At 47.5% G+C, this 21,612-nt stretch overlaps 5 protein-coding genes across 5 annotated transcripts; 3 read left to right on the forward strand and 2 right to left on the reverse strand.

Annotated features, from left to right (window-relative positions):
• Positions 1-1,345: 1,345 nt before the first annotated feature.
• On the forward strand, positions 1,346-2,277 carry EsH8_X_000751 (uncharacterized protein; the record flags this gene model as incomplete). Its single annotated transcript, XM_083274839.1, has 7 exons — positions 1,346-1,355; positions 1,414-1,487; positions 1,544-1,615; positions 1,677-1,696; positions 1,741-1,914; positions 1,983-2,047; positions 2,099-2,277. 7 exons carry the CDS (start codon positions 1,346-1,348, stop codon positions 2,275-2,277), a joined length of 594 nt encoding a protein of 197 aa, XP_083120231.1.
• Positions 2,278-7,441: 5,164 nt separating this feature from the next.
• EsH8_X_000752 (uncharacterized protein) lies at positions 7,442-8,362 on the reverse strand (the record flags this gene model as incomplete). Its single annotated transcript, XM_083274840.1, has 1 exon — positions 7,442-8,362. The coding sequence occupies one exon, from the start codon at positions 8,360-8,362 to the stop codon at positions 7,442-7,444; it is 921 nt and encodes a 306-aa protein (XP_083120232.1).
• Positions 8,363-9,475: 1,113 nt separating this feature from the next.
• Positions 9,476-10,436, reverse strand: EsH8_X_000753 (enoyl-CoA hydratase/isomerase family protein; the record flags this gene model as incomplete). Its single annotated transcript, XM_083274841.1, has 2 exons — positions 9,476-10,065; positions 10,136-10,436. 2 exons carry the CDS (start codon positions 10,434-10,436, stop codon positions 9,476-9,478), a joined length of 891 nt encoding a protein of 296 aa, XP_083120233.1.
• Positions 10,437-18,254: 7,818 nt separating this feature from the next.
• On the forward strand, positions 18,255-19,242 carry EsH8_X_000754 (uncharacterized protein; the record flags this gene model as incomplete). The annotated part of the gene is made up of 3 exons (XM_083274842.1): positions 18,255-18,607; positions 18,683-18,872; positions 19,135-19,242. The coding sequence occupies 3 exons, from the start codon at positions 18,255-18,257 to the stop codon at positions 19,240-19,242; spliced, it is 651 nt and encodes a 216-aa protein (XP_083120234.1).
• A 1,135-nt stretch (positions 19,243-20,377) lies between these two features.
• EsH8_X_000755 (uncharacterized protein) lies at positions 20,378-21,306 on the forward strand (the record flags this gene model as incomplete). Its single annotated transcript, XM_083274843.1, has 3 exons — positions 20,378-20,731; positions 20,816-20,972; positions 21,026-21,306. The coding sequence occupies 3 exons, from the start codon at positions 20,378-20,380 to the stop codon at positions 21,304-21,306; spliced, it is 792 nt and encodes a 263-aa protein (XP_083120235.1).
• Between the last annotated feature and the right edge of the window lie 306 nt (positions 21,307-21,612).

A 21,612-nucleotide genomic window follows, 5' to 3' on the forward strand; every position in this document is an offset into this window, starting at 1 on the left:
TGAGGCCAAGGTTTGTTCTCGGGCAAGTTGGCGCGGTTGGCGAAGCCATAGTTGATGACGTCAAAAGAGACAATCAGGTCCTCGGTGTTGTAGACCTTCTCAAAAGCCCCGACGACTCCAGGCTCGCTACGGATACTCCAGACAAAATCTTCGTGACAAGCCCCGTAGGCCATCAGCATGCCCTTCTCGTTGATAACCGGAAGCTTGTCAGGGTGCACCGTGGATAGGTCATTACGGTCGTACCCAAGATCACTCCAGCTCGGTCAGTTATCATTCAGGCCTTTTCTCGAAAGTTCTTAGCTTACAAAGACTCAAGAAGTGAGTACATCTTGTCGGCATAGCCATCGGCACGCTGTCTTGGGACAGCACCCTTGATCAAGGCGTAGCCATCCCGAAGGAGGTCATCCCTCCAGTCACCATACGACGGATCTGAGCCATCCATCTTCATACGACCATCGTTAATGGCCGTTATGGGAGCGCTGGGCTGCTCAGTGATGGTGGTAGTGGTAGCCATGTTGGATATAGTATGTTGTTAGTATGTCAATGTAAGTGCGTCTTGGACTCCTGCAGAACTGTAGCAAAAGTCTGACTTGGGTTAGACGATCGCGGCTCTTATTGATATCTTGAAATGCATGGTGTTTGCCACAATAACTCCACCCCAATCATGGCTTGTTTTGCATCCGGGTGTTTCTTGGAGTTTCCGAGGTTGACGGTGCTCGCCCGTGACTTACACTCGGGCTCCAAATCCTCGGTTCGGTTAGTTCGGTTCGGATTCCACGGAGAAAAAGTAACCCTGAACAGTCTCCGCATTGTAGTAACATGCGTGCGGACCCAGTGGGTCGCCGGCAAAAGGACGGCCAGCGATTAAAGGATGATCACCATGGGTGAGGAATGCAGTGGAAATATGACCTATCTTGGACAGCATGTTACATCCCCCGAATTGTCTGACATTCACTATGGTCCGTCGAATCTTGAACAGGATTCGTACTTGATCTTGCCAGAGTGGTCTGGGAATTCTCTCACGACACATCTTACAGTGACCTGTTGACCATAACACAATGCCGCCCAATACTGCTGTTTTTAATGTTGTCATAGTTGGTGGCGGGATTGCAGGCCTTTCTGCGGTATGTTGAACCCTTGCTAAGTCATCGATACAACATAGTTGACACATGCAGGCCATCGCGCTGCGTGGGCCGAACCGGCACATTACTGTCCTAGAACAGAGTTATCTCAACAAGGAAATCGGTGCAACAATATCGTAAGACGCCATTATCAAGATAACTACAAGTCTTAACCCCAATATTTAAAACGAAGGGACTAATTTGATACCGCAGCTTACAGCCAAATGCTTCGAAGTGCGTTTGTATTCGCTGTAGGTGCTAAGCGTGATCGCTTCATATTGCTAACCATCAGTTTGCAGAATTGTAGAGAAACAATGGGGACTCGAAGAGTCACTTGCCAAGATGGGCTCCATGGCCGACGAGGCGGTGCGTGCTGACACAATATGAGACATTCAAGTATATGGCGCTAATCTCTACACCAGTTCCGCATTTATAACACTGACGGTAAACTACATGCCGAGATTCCGTTTCATCTCAAAAAGAGCTATGGAGCCGTAAGTAAATTCTTCGCGTCATAGGGATAATTGCGTGGGTAATGGTTAACCGGCTGCGTAGGAACGCATGGTGTACCACAGGTAGGCATGCAATGCAGCTAAAGATGCAAATGCTTACTGTCAAGGGTCGATCTGCATAATGCTCTCAAGGATGCTGCGACGAGAGAGACACCAAAAAACGGTCCAGTTGTTGTCCGTACTGGATGCGTAGTCAAGAGTTGCGACCCAGAAGCTGGTGTGGTGAAGCTTGAGTCCGATGAAGAGATTGCTGGAGATCTGCTTGTAGGTGCTGACGGCATGTATGTATCAATCACCTTGAAGTTTTTTTCTGATTATCAACATCGTCATGACTAACTGTATGGCACAGCAAGAGTGTCATTAGAAAGGCTGTCATTGGAAAGGAAGCCCCCGCCATACCTACTGGATTTTCAGGTGAGTTCAACCCAGTACCTTTCGCATTTTGCAGCAACTAACCTTGACAAGCGTATCGACTCATTATTGACAGCTCGGAACTCGAGAAAGACAAGGAGTTCACGTCCGTGGTCGATCCAAAAGAGTCGATCACCACAATGATTATGGGTCATGACCGGAGAATCATCATGGGCCCGGCTAGAAATGGTTCCATCTACAGTATTGTTGCTCTGGTTCCAGATGGTATTTGACACTTACTACATTCGTACCAAATTGCTACTAATATCTATCAGATCAAATGCAAGAGAATGCATCAGGCAAGTCATGGACAACGAAAGGAGACCCGGAAAAACTCAGGGAAACCTTCAAAATGTTTCCCCTTTGGGCAAGGGCTGTCTTCAAGAATTGCACAGAAGTTGGACTGTGGCAATTGCGTGACCTGGTAAGTCGAAACTCGTTTCTCCCACGGGCTTTCACTGATGGCTACGTTAAAGGATCCCCTGAAGACATGGCATCGAGGACGCACCATTATAATTGGCGATGCAAGCCACCCGATGCTTCCGACCCAGGGCCAAGGAGCCAGCCAGAGTATCGAAGACGCAGAAGCGCTCGGGGCAATATTTTCTGATATCAAAACAAAGCCAACGAAGGGGGAGGTCACTACTTTGCTTAAGGCAAGCACTACATCTTGGCAACCTTCACTCCTCATGCTAACAGTCGGAGCAGAGTGTTTTCGAATGCCGATACGATCGCGCGACGCTCATTCAAGGCTACAGCAGGCAGTCGGGTAAACCGGCAACTGAGAAGTCAACCAACAAAATCACAATGTGAGTAAATGCATCCTTCAATTGGAAGTGCAAGAGAAAGTTCTTACACTGCTAGGAACCCCGGAGAGTTTATGGACTACAACTGCAGCTACAATGGAGCTCGATCCTGGATGGAAAAGCAGGCTAAGCTGAAGAACTTGACTGTGGTTTGCGACCAGAGGTATCAGGGTGATGCCGCTCTTGCAACAAAAATGACAACTCTCAGTCTTGAAAGTGAATGAGTTGCTGTCGGATTTCAGTGCGAAGGAATATTGTATGGGAGAGTTTGTTTGTCAAGTTTGTGGATTTGCGGTCAATTCTTCGGTGGTAAATTTTCCCGCTAGTCGCCAGGTGATCTCGCCGGCTCGTTATAGTTCATTCGTTGCGGGTACAGAATTCTAAGGTCATTATGGAAAACCATGTGCTTGCCGTGTTGCTGTTGCCGCTGTTCAGCAGTCTCATGTATGAAATCTATGGAAAATTCAACATCGTGGCAGTCGTGTAGTTCTAAAGGCCTTTAGATCATGAAAAGTGCGAACTACATGGTATTGCCATCGGATTCATATGGACCACAGTTGAAGTTTCTCTTCCCCGTTCTAGTTTCAAAGGTTAGACGCGGCCTTGTCGATATTGTCGTCCCTGAAATATGTCAAGGTTCAGAGCCAGTATGCTGCCTTTGCACTTGAAAACGGAGGGGACTTGGAGCTCACGAGGTAGTGCCTTCTCTATCTGCTTTATAGTCGTTTGCCAGGCTCGTGATGTTTCGCTAAATGGGGAATATCAACCTACAGACATGACCAATGATAGCACTTTCGTCAGGCTTATTTAGAGGCAAGGCCTTGTGCCACTTGTGGATCGGGACAGGGTGCACACGGGAGGGGTTTATGATTGTGAGAAAATAACAAGCGAGAGTGATTTCTCAACGTTATCGGAAGGTCCTGGATGCAGTGTCATGGCGCCATCGTCGGGAAACTTGCAATTAGACTTGACTAATTGCTTCTTAAACGTCCTGGGAGCGAGAACCCCCCAGAGTTAGGGGAGAATTCAGGCCATGTCGGGGGCTAGCTAGTATGATGTTGCAAGATGACACGTTGATGCAGCGCTAGAAGACAAAATGAAGACGACTTCTAGCGGCACTTGGCGCCGCTCTTGTGAGACTATGTTAGGTGAGGTGGTTGTGGTGCGATGAAGTGTCTGGGAAGTCGCACACACAACGTAGTTGACGCGCTTGAGAAACCGCTGGGAATAGGGAGAATTCGTTCATTCAGCTCCCACTTCTTCGCGACGGTGAGTATTTAGTTTTAACTTACTGGTACGTCTGAGAGTGTCTATCTGTGAGGTATGTAGAGAGCCCCTGTCTCGGAGCAGGCGGTGTATACAGCGAGCGGTGAGCTGGCATCTCATCATCGCCGACAACATTGCCACGGCAGAACCTAAGTTGGCGCCTTTCCTCAGAATGTGTCTGTTTTAAAAGCACCCAGGAGCACATACGGTGATCATGACGGCTAATTGTACAGAATTTGCGCGACAGAAAGGAGAACACAGCAGTCAGAAGAGATACGCAACGAGATATTTCTCGTATTCACCTGAAGTCAGTAAGGATAAAGAACCCGTATGTGGTGTTTCTGTAGGCTGGCCATGTGTAAGTGTATGGGGCAGACCGAGTGCCCGGAGCTCCAGGCATCAAAGGAACTTTGCTGAGCAAACATATCGTAATTTTCTAATTCTTCCTGTCTTTCTAAAAAACCTGTGATCAAGGATGTATTTCTCTCCGATAGGAAAACATAATCCGGGCCCCTCTCTCCGTTAGATTAAGGACGTTAGCGCCTCCCTAATCAGCCTAGCGACACATGACTAGAAGTCCTATGTGGCCTCGGTTTTCCAAGCTAGCTCATTTTACAGCCATGGTGTTATAAACACAGGGAATAGGGAGTAATTCACTTGCACAGCGTATGTTTGCTTTGTAGGCGTCCCTGATAAGAATTTGTGTTCTGCTTTAAGTAGTGCTGCGGTGTTTTTCATATACACCGCAATTCCTTTAGAGCCATCACTCACCTGCGCAGTCACTTCCATCATGGGGTAATTAGGATGTTTTTGGACAGCTATACCCTAATGGATTGAGGATTCTTAAAGACAGAACCTCGGTTTTGCACGTGTAGTGAGAACCCCATAAAAGTGCCAATATCCTTACTCGAGTACATACAAAACAAAACCAATAGCAAGAAAGATCAAGTTATCAATTAGGAAGGCCATAAGTACAGTCTCCGTAAAGGATCACCGCTGGGTGGATAATATTCCATAGATATAGCCAATGAGCAGGTATAGACCCATTATATCCCGTCGGCTGTTGATAGACTTGTGCACTTAACGTGTGGGTTGCGATCAATTTGAGAAGATCAATATTTTCCCTTAACCAGTAGTAGTGTCTATAGATGATTGGAATTTAGTGACAAGGGGGAACTTTTGATGTAGTCGATTAATACCCGATAGGACGGACGGGCAACAGACTGGCAAATGGGATAGATAGGGTGGGTCGGACATCATACCCATTATCACCGCAATAGAACGCGGCAATTTCAACCACATGAATGTTCAACAAGTCACGCACACATGTGAATACAGCAGGCCAATAGAAGGCTTTAAACAAAAATATAAATTAATATTAGGCATTGATGAACACGAGACCTAGGGTTACACGTAATAAGGAGACGTCGATCTAAATACTAAAATAGTAATAGTAATACCATACCAAACGCAAGGAAATTCCGAATAGTATAAGAAGGGAGAAAATACCGAACAATATTCTAATCCTCATCAAAACATCAAATTCTCTGATAACTACAAACTTCCCATAATCACAACATCTACAACATAAAAACAAGTACAACAACACCTCGCAGCTCAAGTCAATCACCACTAAATCACCAATCACCAATCACCAATCGTAAAGATGCAATTCTCTATTACAGCCGCCGTCGTGCTCATGGCTACCAGTGTCATGGCCGCTCCGGCTCCGGCTCCCGCCACCCTCGAGGCGAGAAGGACTTGTGTTGGTGGCGCTATTGTGTGCTCGTACAACAATGGGGGACGTTGCATTGTTCCCTGCGTTTTTGGGTGCAGATGCCCCCCTGATTGGGATGGTGGACACAACAGCGCCAGCGGCTGCGGTATTATGACCGATCGTATGGGCCAGTGCTTCCCTTAGATGGGAGCATGGTTCCTTAGAAAATGCCTACCTGGAAGAGCTGTTGGATGGGGCACCGCTGACCAGGGGGTTGTCGTCGACACATTGTTTTGACTTGAATAACGTGGAGGAGGCTATCTCTGCTTTGTCGCTTGCCCAGCTGTGGTTTCCGGTGGTTGAATTGTGGCAGCTTCAGGGTCGTTGGTGGTGCCGCGGCCAGGGCTCGGCGCAGCGTCAATGGAAGAGAAACGGTCTGAGATAGTTTAATCAAAAGTAAATCACGCAAATAAATATATCTGACAGCTCACTTCAGCTATTCATTTAGAGCGTGCATGGTTAGGGCCACCGTGATTTACATACCACCAAACCACAAGATGGTATTAGACCGTTGATGATTTTATTGAAACAATACTCAGTTCTAATTGGCTATGGAAAGACATGGACCTACCTAGATATTTCAAATCTTTTGATAAAAACTCTAAGAGGGGAGACTTGAATATATTAGGAGAAAAATAAACCCTATCCATATCAACAATCGCGTAACATTGGTGTCACAAGGTTGCTACATGAGGTCGCTACTGGAGAACAGAGCTAGTGGAAACTTGTTGATACTGACTGGGGCTAGTCAAAATGTGACGTTCCGCACTGGTGAAGCGGATGGCTGCATACCGCCTCACTGCCCTCGGACAATGAAACACCCTTTGAATTCCTTCTCATTGAGAGACCAACTTAGCCTTACTTCGTTTCGTCTGCTAGCTATTGACAAATAGTTTACATATTCCCAATGCCACTTGTAACGATACAATCGAAATCACGGCCTCGGGCTACCGCTGATAAAGACAGTATTTAGAAAGTGAAAGGAGTTTCTCTCGCTTGAATATTTGTAACACATACAAGGCGGCGAGAGACCATTTGAATACTGACTTTATCAGACAGATTCCAGTAAACTGTGATGATAGCGCCTCCCTCAGATTATTAGATATCTTACTAGATGACCAGCCAAACGAGGTAATTCACGTAGCTGATATGGAGTCCGCGGAGAGATGACTTCTATTGGCGCAGAACCTCGGGCCCTATATTGTCACCGGTGCACACGTTGGACAACGACGGCATGTAGTAGTATATGGAATGGTGCATAATCATCCAAGCAAGACGGTAATTCTTTGCAGTTACAAAAACGAAAATCTGTACTGTTATAGAAAAGAAGGGATCCTGTTTTCGTATCAAATGCTTCGTATTGCATAGATTGTCTATCTTTGTTATTCATGAGAAACTCTCCCTGCATGTATCTGATAGATGATATTAATTTACTTGAAAGATGTTGTATGACTTCGGGGTCTGAAAGAGGAATTGAATAATGAATTATTAGCTCATGAAACTGATTCAAGGTTTTCGGCCTGGCCTGGTTGTCTTTCCGACGCGAACTTAAACCCCCTGGCTCTCAAACTCCCTCTCAGTCCAATCCCATAGGGCTTGGGCTGCCTTATCATCAAACAGAATCGATTCCTTATACTCCTTCATTTTGTGATTGTAGAAACCTCCGCTCTTAATGCTCTCCCTATCCGCTGTGCACGCCCACAGTTGCGCTTGTGCCCCCGCGTGGACATCGGTCAAAAAGATTGACGCAGCCACACTGACAAGACCACCAAGCCAAGGTCGTCTTTTCTTGAAATCATCAAAAATACCGGTGTTTACGACTCCCGGATGGATCGCAACAAATTTGATCGAAGGGTAAAGCTGACCCAGGGTGCGAGTGTGGTAGTAATCTGCAAGTTTGGATTGACCATAGCGAGCCAGACTAGAAACGTCTTCAAGAGGGGTCTTGCAGCGGGAAAGGACAATTCCTTCTTTTGGTGCCTGCTTGAAGAGCTCCGAGCTCAAGTTGACCACGCGAACATCACTCCCATGCTGCTTGGCCGTCTTGGCGATGACAGGGAGCAGCAACTTGGTGAAGAGAGCAGGCCCCATGTAGTTTGAACCAAACTGGACTTCATATCCGTCGGCTGTAAGGGTTGGAGGGGTGGCCATTAGGCCTGCATTGTTCATCAGGATGTCGAGGCGATCCGACAGTCCCAAGAAAGTGTTGGCGGCTTTCTTTATTGATGCAAAAGAGGCAAGATCTAATTCCAGAAACTTGATCTTGCCCTTGGCTTCTGGCACAGCATCGTGGACCTCCTTAATCGCAGCGATACCTCGTGCTTCTGTTCTGGCTGTAAGATAGATAGCCGCGGGGTTGTGCTTTGCAAGCTGGAGCACGCTCTCCCTGCCAAGACCACTACTACCGCCAGTCACGATAATGACCTTGCCAGCCAGGTCTGGTATGTCGTCCTTTGGGGAAAATGGCATCGTATTTTCGTAAAATCGTGCAGTATTTTGAGAGGAAATAAACGAGCACAGCAAGAGTCGACTGTTCCAAAGTTAAGCAGCGTGCCTTAGTGGAAGAGGCCAGAGAAGATTGAGAATCGCGTGAGATAAGCAGAATTGATGCTGTAACTATCTCTATCTCTTGAATGTTGAGGTAAGATGATATCTAACTACACACCAACTTTGGTGAAATAGTCTCAGAATGTGTTGGCACAGCAATACTGGCCGATGAGTGCGTTGATTCTTCTAATCCTAAATGTACAGGAAAAGGAATCGGGACATCTAATACCCCTGGCCCGTAAGTCAGGGCCTTGCTTCCCATGTCATCAACGTGGATTCCCTCATGACAGATAGCCATCTAAATTACGCTGACAAATTTGAAAATTGACAGAGAAGCTTAATCGTCAAAGATATTTACGCCTGATAACTAGGTTGTATCCTCATAAATTTCGTTCTAGCCTAGAAATGTTTGCGAGCGTGATGGTGCGCCAGCCGGGGGCGGGGCATGCATTGCCCCGACACGGCTTTTTCTGTGTATGCTGGATCACTAATCATTCAAAACTTAATGGCAACATCCTTGCAGTCAGCCGGCCGTATTAGTCGCAAAGCCCGGGCGGCCGATAAAGCTAGCTGCACAGAAAAGAATGCTCCGAAAGGACGCCAGAAGACCGTGAAAGCAGCACCCTTGCCCGCTCCCACTTTAATTCGACCTCAAGGTCTCGTCAGCTACATCGGGCCATGCCATGTCCGCACCGACGACCGACAAGAATCCAAGTAGACCGTATGGCTGCCTGCTCAGTTGTAACTGCCGTTGACAGTGGCCAATTGTGGCGATGAATCAAAATATTTGTCAGTGCAGGCAACCATGCCTGCGCTGTCACGCTGTATAACTAGGATCACAAGGATTGCGCTCCGCGATTTACGCCAATTGTCCGACTGTCCCTGACATAATACCCCTGGCATATGAAGTATATACAAACGTGTAGAATAAAAGTACATCTACACGATAATCTATCTATTGATTCCTACAGTAGCTAAGTTGCTGCACTAGATTTGTCCCGTACCCAGTCGTCGCGGGAATATGCGTGCTCACCCCTACGCGTAGAGGCGCATGATGGTTTCAGGAAGATTTAACTCCAAGTCCACCGCAGACACGTTTCTAGATAACTCAGCCGAACGCCGTCCAATAGCCTGAGCCTCTGGGTCTGCCAGTTGCTTGAAGAAGTCTCTGGTGTCTGCGATGATGTTTTCCAGTGACGGCGCCGATGCCCGATTAATTGTCTGCTTGCCACCGCTGAGAGCCGACAGAGGGAACAGGCTGAATCTTTGGGTTAGCTGGTCGATGAAGGCATACATTTCAACTGAAGTGTTGAACGCCCGGTTGATCCAGCCCATCTCGGCGGCGTTTTCCGCGGTGATATCTCTGGAGCTGAGCACAAATTCCATGGCCCTTCCTCTACCGATCAGGCCAGGAAGGAATTGGCTGCCTCCTCCGCCGGGGAACAAGCCGCTACCAACTTCAGGCTGGCCGAACAAACTCTCGCCTTTGGTGGCAAAGCGCATGTCTAGCGAGACAAGGAATTCATTTCCAGCACCGCGAGCTCGGCCCTCAACAGCGCCAATCGTGACTTGTGGCAGCCTAGATATGTTGTAGATGAGAGTACCAAATGCCTCGCTGAATTCGGCTGCTTAACGTTAGCAATGGCCTTTGTCACCTGCAAAGCTGCGAAACTGTTCGTCTTGGGGTTGGCGTACGTTTTGCTAAAGCTGGTAAGGTGAGGTCGAGATGAGCCATGAAAAACCTAGGCACGTCGCTGTTGAAGATAACGATCTTGGTTCCATTATCGCCCTGAAGTCGGGAAACTAGGTCGGTCAGGTCGTCTTGGGTGTCTTGATTCCAGAGATTGATGGGAGATGACGGATTGTGGAACGTCACCGTAAGGATACTGGCGTTTTGCGACGTCTTAAGTCCGGTGTATTGAGGGAGGTCTAACGTATAGACAGGACACGCGACAGCGGCAGCAAAAGCCAGACCGTACACAATGGTGGAATGCATTTTATGAGTGTAATAGGTAAAGAATGCTTTTCGTTAAAAGTCAAGTGAGCGTTAAGTAAATGATTTGGGACAAACTAAAGCTTTATAGATGTTTGTTTTAAAGTTTTGCTTCCTACGACAAGGAAGTTGACTTTTACCTGGCTGTCTCTGCATTCCTGACGCTGTGAAATTAAATAAAAGATTACTGATTATATGCAGAATTGCTAGCTTTGGAAACAGGAAGAACCGGACTGGAGCTTTGCTAATTTGGCGCTGATTACAAATGGCATTTGCATATGTCTATCCGAGGCCCGTTCATCATTTCAAGAACCAAGGGAATGCTCCCCGGTTGCGGTGCTAAGATTAGACTTGGGGACGAACGTACAGTCCTAGGCCTTGCAGCCATGTTCTCCACATTAAGAGTGTGTTGGGTCTCCTGGAACTCTAGCTTCTGTTGCTGAATAATCTGGAAGAATACGATGTATTATAGAAGAGACAGAAATTTTATAGGGGATACTTCTTAGGCTTGTTGGGGACGATAAATATGAGCTGAAAAGGCCCCGATAATTGGATGGTAGTAAACCGTGGGACGCAACCCGGCTAAGGTCTCGTTCTAATGCTGTATATCTAAGTGTATGCTGAGATGTATAATATGGACGCGAATGTTGTCCTGCTCTTCAAGAGGCTTTATGCTAGAGGGTTCATTATGTAAGCGGAAATGGCTGGGTCCGCGTGATGTTGAGGACATGATCAAAGTTGAACTTGTGAGAGAAATATCGACAAACTGATTATGCAATCTTGGGAGGTGACCCCTGTAAAGACAGGCGAGTGCAGTATCGTGTAGTAGAATGACTGAGATATAATGAACGTAAATAGGAACGAATTCAATTCAAGGCAGGTATAAATTTGTGATTGCATTTCTTTTAATTCAGCTCATGGTCCTGACATCAAGAGACTAGACATCAAAATGTGCAAATCAGATGTAATGGAAAGAGTTGGACAAAGCAGTTGAAGTGTTTAATCCAAGTAAGAAAAATGAAATAAAGAAATAACTCTATATGCCGCCTTTAGATTTAATAATTTGTTGTTTTGCCGAGTTTTTCTAGCTAGTTATAATAAGCGAATAACGGCAACAGTTCGTGCTGCTAATGAGGTGTTCATCCCTAAGGGTATGAGCAGAGGGCATTTTCGCTCGGGGCGGGGCGAAGCTAAAAGGCATTCAAAGGTATCTAATATATTTGTTGGTATCACAGGGATACCGGTAAGGGCGGCAGCTTCATAAATATCAATATAATATATTTGTAACCGGTGGAACGGTGTGTATAAGAAAAGAGAGTAAAACGATTGGTAGTAGTAACAGTAGTGACGATGGTGTAGTTAGCAGCCTGGAGGCATAATATCCGTGTTCCGTTGCCGCCTGTCAGTTGCTGCTGACTGTCTGCCCATATTTTGACTGGATAATCTAGTTCTCCCTAAAAAATAATCTATAACTTCTAGTACTTCTGTTGCAATCACATTTGCATGGGACCAGAAATCAGGAAGTATCTAGACGTCGATAGAAAATCTATATAGATAGATAAATCAAGAGGGTGAGTATATATACCTCTAGCAAGAGGAATACAAAACAACATGGAATTCATTTCACAGCGTATGTAACAAATCATTAACCTCCACCTCACCCAAGCTCCCATAGTCAACATCAACATAATATCTCGCCATGTTTCCCGCACCCGACACAACCGTTAGCCACAATGTCAACGCTACATTCACTTCCACAGCAAGAGGTAAAAGCCTCTTCACTCACACCAACTCTAGAATGCGAATGAGCTGCTGGGCGGCGACCACAACGACGACGAAGAACCTAACAGCAACTGGGGTTCCTGGATCGATAAAGATGACGATAAATACGATTTCTCCAAGGATCATGACGTGGACGACTTTACATCAGAATCATCCCGATCTCAATTTGATTCCGACCATGCTAACATCGTCGAACCCGAGCCCCCAACTCTTCTGATCCCAAAGGAATTGTGTGAGCTCGTTAAGCTCATCAAGTATAATGACTCCCAGGTCGTCCCATTTTATATCAAGACTAGGGCGAAGGATGCATCTATTAATTGGTACTATGATCCGTTGTTACGCAAGGCATTTTAAACGCTCTTGGCTATAAATCAGGATCGTAAGATTTAGCAATAGTGCCGCCTTGTATATTATAGGAGTACTTGTGAATGCCTGTAGCAGCTGGGGTCAATTCCAGCTTGTCGATCTACTATGCGTTAACTAGGAGGACCTCAGTTGCAATATACTGCTACCTAACGTTGCAGACAACACGGGCATATGTTCTACTATTCTCCTCCCTCTGTACCTCCGCTGTACTAAAATTAGATCCTAGCTATAGTCTTTTGTGTGTGGCTACATCCATTAAGACTCACGATTCTTTGTCTGTACGCCGCCCCAGCTTTGTGTCTCCAAACTTTCCTAGAAGCGAAGCACTTACACTGCTTTTCTAGCTTTCTCCTCTCCTACCTTTCCTAGTCATTTCCATCCGGCATTCTACATATAACCGATTGTCTCTTTCTATCCCTCCTATGTACCAAATAACGTATATTATCTCCAGAGTTTAGATGCGATATAAGCTGCAGCCCGCTCACCCGTCACAGCTTTTGAAGTCATACTATGGAATGCACCAAACGTAGAACTTAATCAGTACATGTTAGAGGCTTATTGAAGATTGTTCCCTAGGAAGTATATCTGATACTCTGTACCTAAAGTGATAGATCTAAGGTCTGACAAAGCTAGTTAGAATCTGTCCAAAGCCCCTAAAAACCGCCAGCTCTCCTTAGCCCCTAGAACAGACATCCTGACAGGTATCAACTTATTAAGTCGATAGAGCCCATGCTCTTAATGCTTCTTAGCTTTATAATCAGATTCATCGGCGCTACTATCAGGTTCCATCATGACACGTACGATAGAGCAGGCCTCTTCGCAGTCATCATGGTTGTAGAATTTCAGCCCAAAACTGAGCATGAAATTTACCGAATCACCGTAGTTAGCGTTGATAAACTTCAGCTGGTCGGGGTCGAAATATGAGTCGGCTAGTTGCCTCTCTGGGCGGTCATCTTCGGGTAAGTCCCAGCCGAAGTCGCTATCGTCACGGTCATCGCCGTCACTGTCGGCTAGGATGGCCCGGAGAATGATACGACCCTCTTCACGATCTTCTTCCTTGTAGATGCTGAGACCGTGGCTCGCTAGGAATTTGAATTCGCCGCCCCAGTTTATCTTGAGCCACTGCTTCTCCTCGCTCGAAAGGGGAGCTACATCCGCAGGCTTGGGTACTTTGGCTGCACGCAATGCCTCCCATTTATCCCGCTCACCGCCGGCCCATCGCGCGATGATCCAGTAGTGTACTGACGGATCGAAGGGAGTAGGACCAACCCGAGGCCCAATTGGTGGACCGCTCAATCTGACCTCGTAAAATTTGGCCCGGGGGTCAAAATAGGCAACGATCCTACCCTGTTTATCGATGATCGTTCCCCTCGAGTTTCGCACAATAGGGGCCGTTCTGATATCGTATTCCTCTTCAATTGGGTTTCCAATCACATTACAGATGCTTGTCGGGGCGTGAAGGACATTACGGAGTCGTAGGATGCTGTGGGATCGCGGTCCGGTAGCCCTCGGGCTTCGTTTGACCGAAAGTTCGACCGTGCCGATCCCCACGACGGGCGTTTCGGATCCTTCCACCAAATGGCCGATGGTGGACTTGAAAGGTGTGTAGTCAGCGCCGAACCACGATCGATCCTTGGCCACGCTGACAAATTGATTAGATGTCAAGTAAAACTTTACTCTGTCTTGGCCACTATCAGGGATATAGTATGAATGAAAGATAGACGGACAAGGTGTACGTATAACTCCTAGGTGCCATATTGGGAGAAGGCGGCACAATACTTACTGGACATCAGAATTGTTGGACCAAACCCATGAAGGGCATGGAAGAGATTCGACCATGGCCGATAATCCGTTGCCCCGCGCGTAGAAGCCTCAGCACTTCGGATCCGTGCTCTATTAGCAGTTCTAATGGTGACCGAAGAACACAAACAGGAGAGAGCTAGGTAAACTAGCGGTCGAGTGTTGGTGATGTGGAGATGAGGAGGAGCTGGGTCCAGGGAGACTGTTGGGCGGGGCCGGACAAACATCGGTAGGAGACAAGCTCGGTTTACCGTAATACGACAGCGCGGCCAACCTTGCTGAATGACCGAAACAAAGGACGTGTATCCGTATGTAACTATCCAATCATGTCCATACCAGGCATCAAGTGATATTTGCTAGGACCCATTATACATTGTAATGCATTTGCAGGAGTGTTTGCATATGACTTATATGCATCTACCACACAACTCTGCAGTACAGGATTTCGCTACCCAGTTTGCACTAAATAGCGCACACCAAACCAAACATTACTACGAACGCAATCTCAAAAGATCTTCAACCAGACCCAGGTAAAAGGGTAAGGAATATACAATACCAGAAATTTTCCATCTTTACTACGAAAGCAAACCTATCATTATATATAACTTGATTTCAAAGTCCTCATTATCCGTACCCCGCATGGCGTCTTGTCGCAGCCGATGTGATAGTCAAGACGATGTCGTGGGTAGCTTGAAGCGGGGCGACGTTCGAGACTGACAAGACGACCATCATCCACTTCTCGCGGAATATAGCATGCATTGAGAAACCATTCACATTATAAGTCAGGCAGTACAGCCAAAGGAATACTCTAAGGCATTAGGGATTGTTATAGACTAGTTATTGTAATTCAAGCTACACGTAACCAAAGTAGCCACGAAAAACCTCAACGCAGTGATGGCGCTTCGGTAACGGAGCTTCGGCAACTTCAAGGGCTGGTGCCAGCGGTAGTAAGACAGCTCTTCAAGTCGACGGTGACGCCATTGATGGATCAAGCATCCCATGTCTGGAAGCATCTATGGTGGAAACGCTAATTAGACTACTTAGACGGGCACAGAATATCGGAGCGCAACCGATGGTAGGCGCCTTCTGAACAGTAGCGGCGGCAGCGGTGGAAGCGGAAGCAGACATCCTACCGATCCGCCAACGATTTTATGGACAGACGACGTGCTTCTGAGTGAAGCTGAAGACCTTACCCGAAAGCCATCCCAACAAAGGTCCAAAAACGCACGATGAGGCGGTTGTCATCGCCGCTCAGCGACTTGCAGTAGCTCACAACTGGTCAAGCGCACGAAGGTAATACCATCTGGGTCCCTGATCTTGCTGTAAATAGTTTATAGCTGATTGTTTCTACATCTAAGCCTTAATTAGGCGTACATCTACCCCCCAAATAAGCTCATAACTAGACGATCCAAGAAACCAAAGAAAAGACCATCCCTAATCGGAGTGGGCGTCTTTGCCATACTTGCCCCTAACCTAAGGCTAGCTAGCTAATAGGTGACATGGACTGCTTTACCCACATAGCTTCAGAGGTCGCTTACTCATAGTTCCAAGAGGACTTCGCCGCCAAGTTGTTTGAGTGCCTCACTAGATCTGGCGGTCAGGTTAACATAGCCGTCGCCGTTACGGTCTTTACGATGCTGATCGTCGCTGGGACTTGGACCTCATCCCCAACAACTCTGAACACTTTTGCTAGCGTCTAGGGGGTACAAGGCGACGCAACAGTCCGGGTCTTGGACCGGACCCCACTGGACACCCCAGGCGTGGAAATTTGTCTCTCTACCTGACCGACTTCGGCATAGCCCATCTTGGTCTGACGGCGCTGTCGCGCAGGCCAGCCAGGATGGTTCCTTGCCCTTTGAGCCACATGCAATATCTTCAAGCACCATAGCTTTGAGCCTTAAGTTCAAACTCTCCTCCTCCACGAGCCCTCATGCAGGAGGGCGGAGTATGACGTGGATGCTAACGCCGTCATCCCAAACCCCTGCGATGCAGTGTCCTTGGTAGATTTGGGCCTCTCCAGCCTCTCAACGGTTGTTCTGTTGCCGAGACCAACCGTATGGAACTGTGCAATAGCAAGTGACACGACCGATCTCGATTCCTCTCCTGGTCCAGCCAAGGCTGTTGATTTCAGGTGCGCTTGTAGCCGGCAGCGGGTTCTCCTAAGAAGCCTGTCGCAGAACACAGATGAAGATATCGGAAAGATACATAATGTAATAAACAGCACTCTTGCACCCTCTAGTTGGTCCTACATTAAATTTATCTGTATACGCCGTTCTTAATGTTTCTTGGTTGGCGGCGTAATGCCTGACTGGTTTCAGAAAATTGAATTTGATAGACTGGGTTGTGTAGGGGTACTAGAGTGGGCCTTGAGGCTTTACTAGGCTATTTTCTGCAATAGTTCCAGTTATTTCTGCAGAGCTGGAAGACTGCCTCAGTAAGCATGCCTGCAGATACGAGGTGCGTTATATTTAGACTGTTAGGTTGTCATCCTGTCTTGCAACAAACCCAGATCCCTGGTATATAACATCTCAGTTTGGTCTCTATTTGAAATTTGGAAGTTGAAACATATAGACATCAACTCATTGCCATTCCCTGAGGACTTACAAGCTAGTAACAATCATAGCGCCTATGTAAAGGGTATTTTTGACTTTTAACATTTAAGCTAACGAATTCACAGAAACTTAATAATGCGACTCAACATTACCACAACTGGTTTTCTGAGCCTGGCTCTACACATCTTCACAGCCGATGCAGCGGACTGTGGTCAATATGGCACAGGCAGCACAGGAATCGGTGCGTGCACCGACCGCACTGGCAACTACAAAGACCGCGAGACCTTCTGCAGCACCCTTGCAGGCCAGTCGAGCTGGTACCGGACGTGCCAGAACGGGCGAAACAGCAAGAACTGCCACTTTGAGTACCAAGGCTCTGGGATGCCGCAGCAGCTTTGCTGGGATGCATTTGAGAACATCATCAGTCAATGTTTTAACACACAGAATGGCGGCGGGTATCATTACGGCACGTATTCATATAATGGGCATTGGTTTGTAATTGATAGGTGTAGTGGGTAACTACAAAAAAGCTCTAAAGGCGAGACGAGGGCTATAGTTAGAGTTAGTAATAAAGCCTGCCTAACACAAGAAAACCCACTTAACTATTTAGTTGTATTCCGCCTGTACACCTATTACTACACAATGCTATATTTAAAGTATTAAGTTATTATTATAATGTTAGAAACTATCTAGTGAGGTAGAATAGTAGATAGATAGATATAAACATGATAGGTTAGTAAGGTTAGAAGCAGTCTATTAGAAACGCAGACTGGGTAGAGGCACTAGGGGGAGCGCTCTAGCGATGCTCTACACAGGTCGACTAAACCTGATCTTAATGTCAAGTCTGGTTCTTTCAGAGTTCGGGCTGCTACACAAAATAAGAATACGAAGTACTACTTCAGAAACGAGGCTACAGAGTTTGAGATACACTCTGTTTAGTCGGTCAAAAAAAAATTGTCAGTAAAACAAGAACAAGTCATAAAAGAAATGCAGTATATTGAAGAAAAAGTTGTAAGAGGCAAGCATAGAATTCCGTATAATGGTGGCAGGATATCGAAGCTATTCTTAGAAACTCTCTGCTAGCCATAATTTCTCGTCCATCTTCCTCATCCCCGTTTATAACTTTATCCTCTCTTCAAAGCCAAACGTATTGATCTTGCAGGGCCCCTAAGCATTTAGCTTCCATGATGATCTTACACCAGAACTCGTTTTCCCCCCTCCTGGAATTGGCAGATCTGGCTCTCAATGTCGTACACGCATCAACGCCTTTGAGAGGCCTCTGCCCAGTGACCTGCCTGAAAACTGGCCCCGAACTGTTCAAATGGACTGTCATTGCCGAATTCACCTGACTTCAGGCTTGCCCGAGATCCACGGTTCTAAACTTTTCAGTCATTGTCCCTGTCACCAAAAAGCAACATATCCGGGTCTGTACGTCTTCACCAACTTTGACAGCCCAGGTGGCTTGAAAAAAGCCTTGTCCTCCACCGAGATCAAGACTGAAACCAAGCAAGTCGTGCCGCAGCTAGCCTGGACGCCGGCCGCGTCTGAAGACGAAATTGGCGGCAGGCTCGTGACCCACAGCGTGGAGCACCTACAAAGCTACCTTGGCAACACCCGCCAGACCTTGAACCGGACCATGCTGTTTGGAACTGTGTCTGGTAACACCGTTGGCATGTATGTTGCCGCCAATTTGCTCAGTCCCAGCATCTTGGGATAACTATTTGACTCTTTCTTGAACAACCTATACAGAACCGGCATCGCCGACATCAAGGCCGCTCTTATGCAGGTGTGCAAGGACCGCAGCGGTAACGACATCTTCGGCCACATCGCGGCCTCCAACGACGGCTTTTCCACTGTCTACGACATGGTCGGCCCCTTTTCAAACGACTCGTGCGTCGACACATCATCGTACGCGGAGACCCGTGACCTCGTCGCTACTGTCATTATATCATCAAGCCAGAGCTTATCCCAGCTCCCGGTAACGGCGCGGCGGCGACCAGCAACTCCACGACCTCCGTCAAAGGCCTGCTGCGAGCCCGTGCTGGCTGCCGGACCGTGACGGTCGATGATGGCGATATATGCGACTAGGTCATCACCAGGTGCGGCGGTAGACTGCAGCCGACTTTTAAAACTGCAACCCAGCCTCCAACTTCTGCTTGACGCTCCAGCCGGGCTAGCGTGTTTTTTGTATGGCAGATTAGCTGCCCGACGTCCGGCTCCAGCAGAACGCCAGCGCTTCGTGCTTCGCCAACCAGATCAAGCAGGAAGACTTCTATAACAGGGTCGCCACAGCCTACGGCCTGAGTTGACGGAGTTTGAGGAATTGAACAAAGAGACCTGGGGTGCAGGTCGTTTTTTCCCTCTTCCCTATGGGTCCCATTCGCTCACCCCTCCATTACTCATTCCTTGCCACACCTCATTGACTGACATAAAACATCGTCGCAGGCTAGAACGGATGCGATAGCAACTTCTAGCCTGGCAACTAGATTTGTCTCAGCAAGGTCACGCTACCTTTCCCTAAGCTAATCTCCAATGCCATCTATAGACCTTAAAAGCCCACTACAATGATGCCAAGAGATTAATGCCGATGGACTAGGCCAAGTTCAACTCTTGTCATCTAAATGTCTGTTGTAACATTGTGAGTCTAGCCAACATTCTATCTCTCTCTTCACGCTGTTCTGTTAGGCCCCTTTTCCCCACCTAAGCCCCTTACAGTATCATCGCAAGGCAGCAAACTAACAAAATTGATGCAGTGGGACAATGTAGAACAATGACCAACTCCTGCTTCGACAACACACAGGCCCACCAGCTAGCCAAAAAAGACATATTCAGGTGCATCTCCAACTGCGGCAAGACTATAGTCCAGAGCGACCCACCGGCGTAGTTCATTAAGCATGGCTACTTTGAGGGCTCAACCTAGGAAGCATAGACTGCCTGAATATAGACGCTATCTAGGTTGATCACTTATTCACACACGGTCACTTTGCTTTAAGCATAGTCAACACCAATTTTGAAATTTCCTAAAGAAATGCATATACCAAATTTTAGTTCTAGCAGTTCAAAATGATCAAGGGCCTGAAGCGCATTTTTCGTTCGGTCCTTTCCGCCGAGGCTCCTAATTACCCAACCTTCAGGAACGGTGTCAAGGATAAGAACCAAAACAAGTTTATTGACAACCTTGTCAATATGTCGTTCATAACGGCCTTGATGGGCTTGAACTTGACAAGGAATATACCTCTCCTACTCTCTTATACTGCAAGGCTTAGATGCTAATATACGCCACTAGGCGCCTAATCTGCCTGATATCCCCATGGGCGACCTGTCGGAAGCAACAAACTACCCACACCTCCTTGCCCTTATAAGGGCTAAGCTGCCTAAGGAAAAGACACTATCGATCGTTACACTCACTTCCTTTTGGTACTTGAAGCATTCCACCTCAAGACTATGTCGGAGCTGCTTGACTATATCGTGTACATGACCTACAATCTCCACAGCCAGTGGGACGCCGGCATCGAATGGGCCAGCCCTGGCTATCTGACGGAACACTGCCTGCGGAGCCACATCAATCGGATCGAGATGCTGGGCGCCCTGGCCGTGATGACTCAGGCCGTCGTGCCGTCAAACAAGGTCCTCGTTGGCGTGAGAATATATAGCAGCAGCTTCCAGATGGCAGACTCATCTCGCACCAGCCCAAACTGCCCGTATACAGGCGACAGGACAACTTCGTACGCCCAAAAGGGGCGGTGCACACACACGGGCGGCTACATTGCCAACGCAGAGATTGATGAGATAGGGGGCGTACGTTAACCCGATGTCGACAGCAACTACAAGATCATGGTGGACGGTGACCTCTGAGTATCGTATGTGGACGATGCCCTCAAGGACACCAACACGCAACTCTACAAGCGCTACAACATGGGCGGTACTATCGACTGGGCCGTGGACCTGATAAAACTCCACCAGCCACCCGAGTATGGCGTCGACGACGGCAACATAGCAGGCACTCCTTCGTGGGCGATACCAGCGGCAAAGCTTCCACGTGAGAAGCGGTGACCTCCAATATCGTCAACGCCGGTTCCTCCATTGTCAAAGACGAACTAATCAAGGCTTCTGAATCCCGCGCGGAGGTCTCCTTCGACGCCATTTCCAGCGACCTGATTGATAAATGGAAGTTTCAGACCGATAAGCACAACAGAAACCTCCTTCGCGGAAATATGGAGAGCGTCGCGATCCTAACCAGCCTCTTCTTGGACGGCAAGATCATCATAGGCAAGGCGGACGACTCCAACTGGAAGCACAGCAACTACACGGAGAGCTGCTTTGTATCTAGGCACCTTACTAAACCCACGGTGGGGCCTAAGAAAAACCATTAACCAGCAGACTCCACTTCACCTGCCTAGGGCCGGGGCAAATATCCTGATACAGTCGCGGTGGAGTGCCGGACTGGTAGTGCAACTTGACCTGGAATCTATATAGAGAAGCCCAATCAGACATTACTTTATGGATATACACACGCCAGCTGTCCCTAGATTCTATACTTAAAACGTCAAGCCCCCTGAGTGCTAAATGTCTCGAGGCCAGCCGATGAGCAAGCAGGCAGACAGGACCATTCATTCTATCCTAATACAATACGGCATCTCGTCTTCTACTTCTTCTCTTTATCTCTCTAAACGCCTCTT

This window comes from Colletotrichum jinshuiense, chromosome 10 (genome assembly GCF_051148585.1).
Source record: "Colletotrichum jinshuiense chromosome 10, complete sequence".
Taxonomy (NCBI): domain Eukaryota; kingdom Fungi; phylum Ascomycota; class Sordariomycetes; order Glomerellales; family Glomerellaceae; genus Colletotrichum; species Colletotrichum jinshuiense.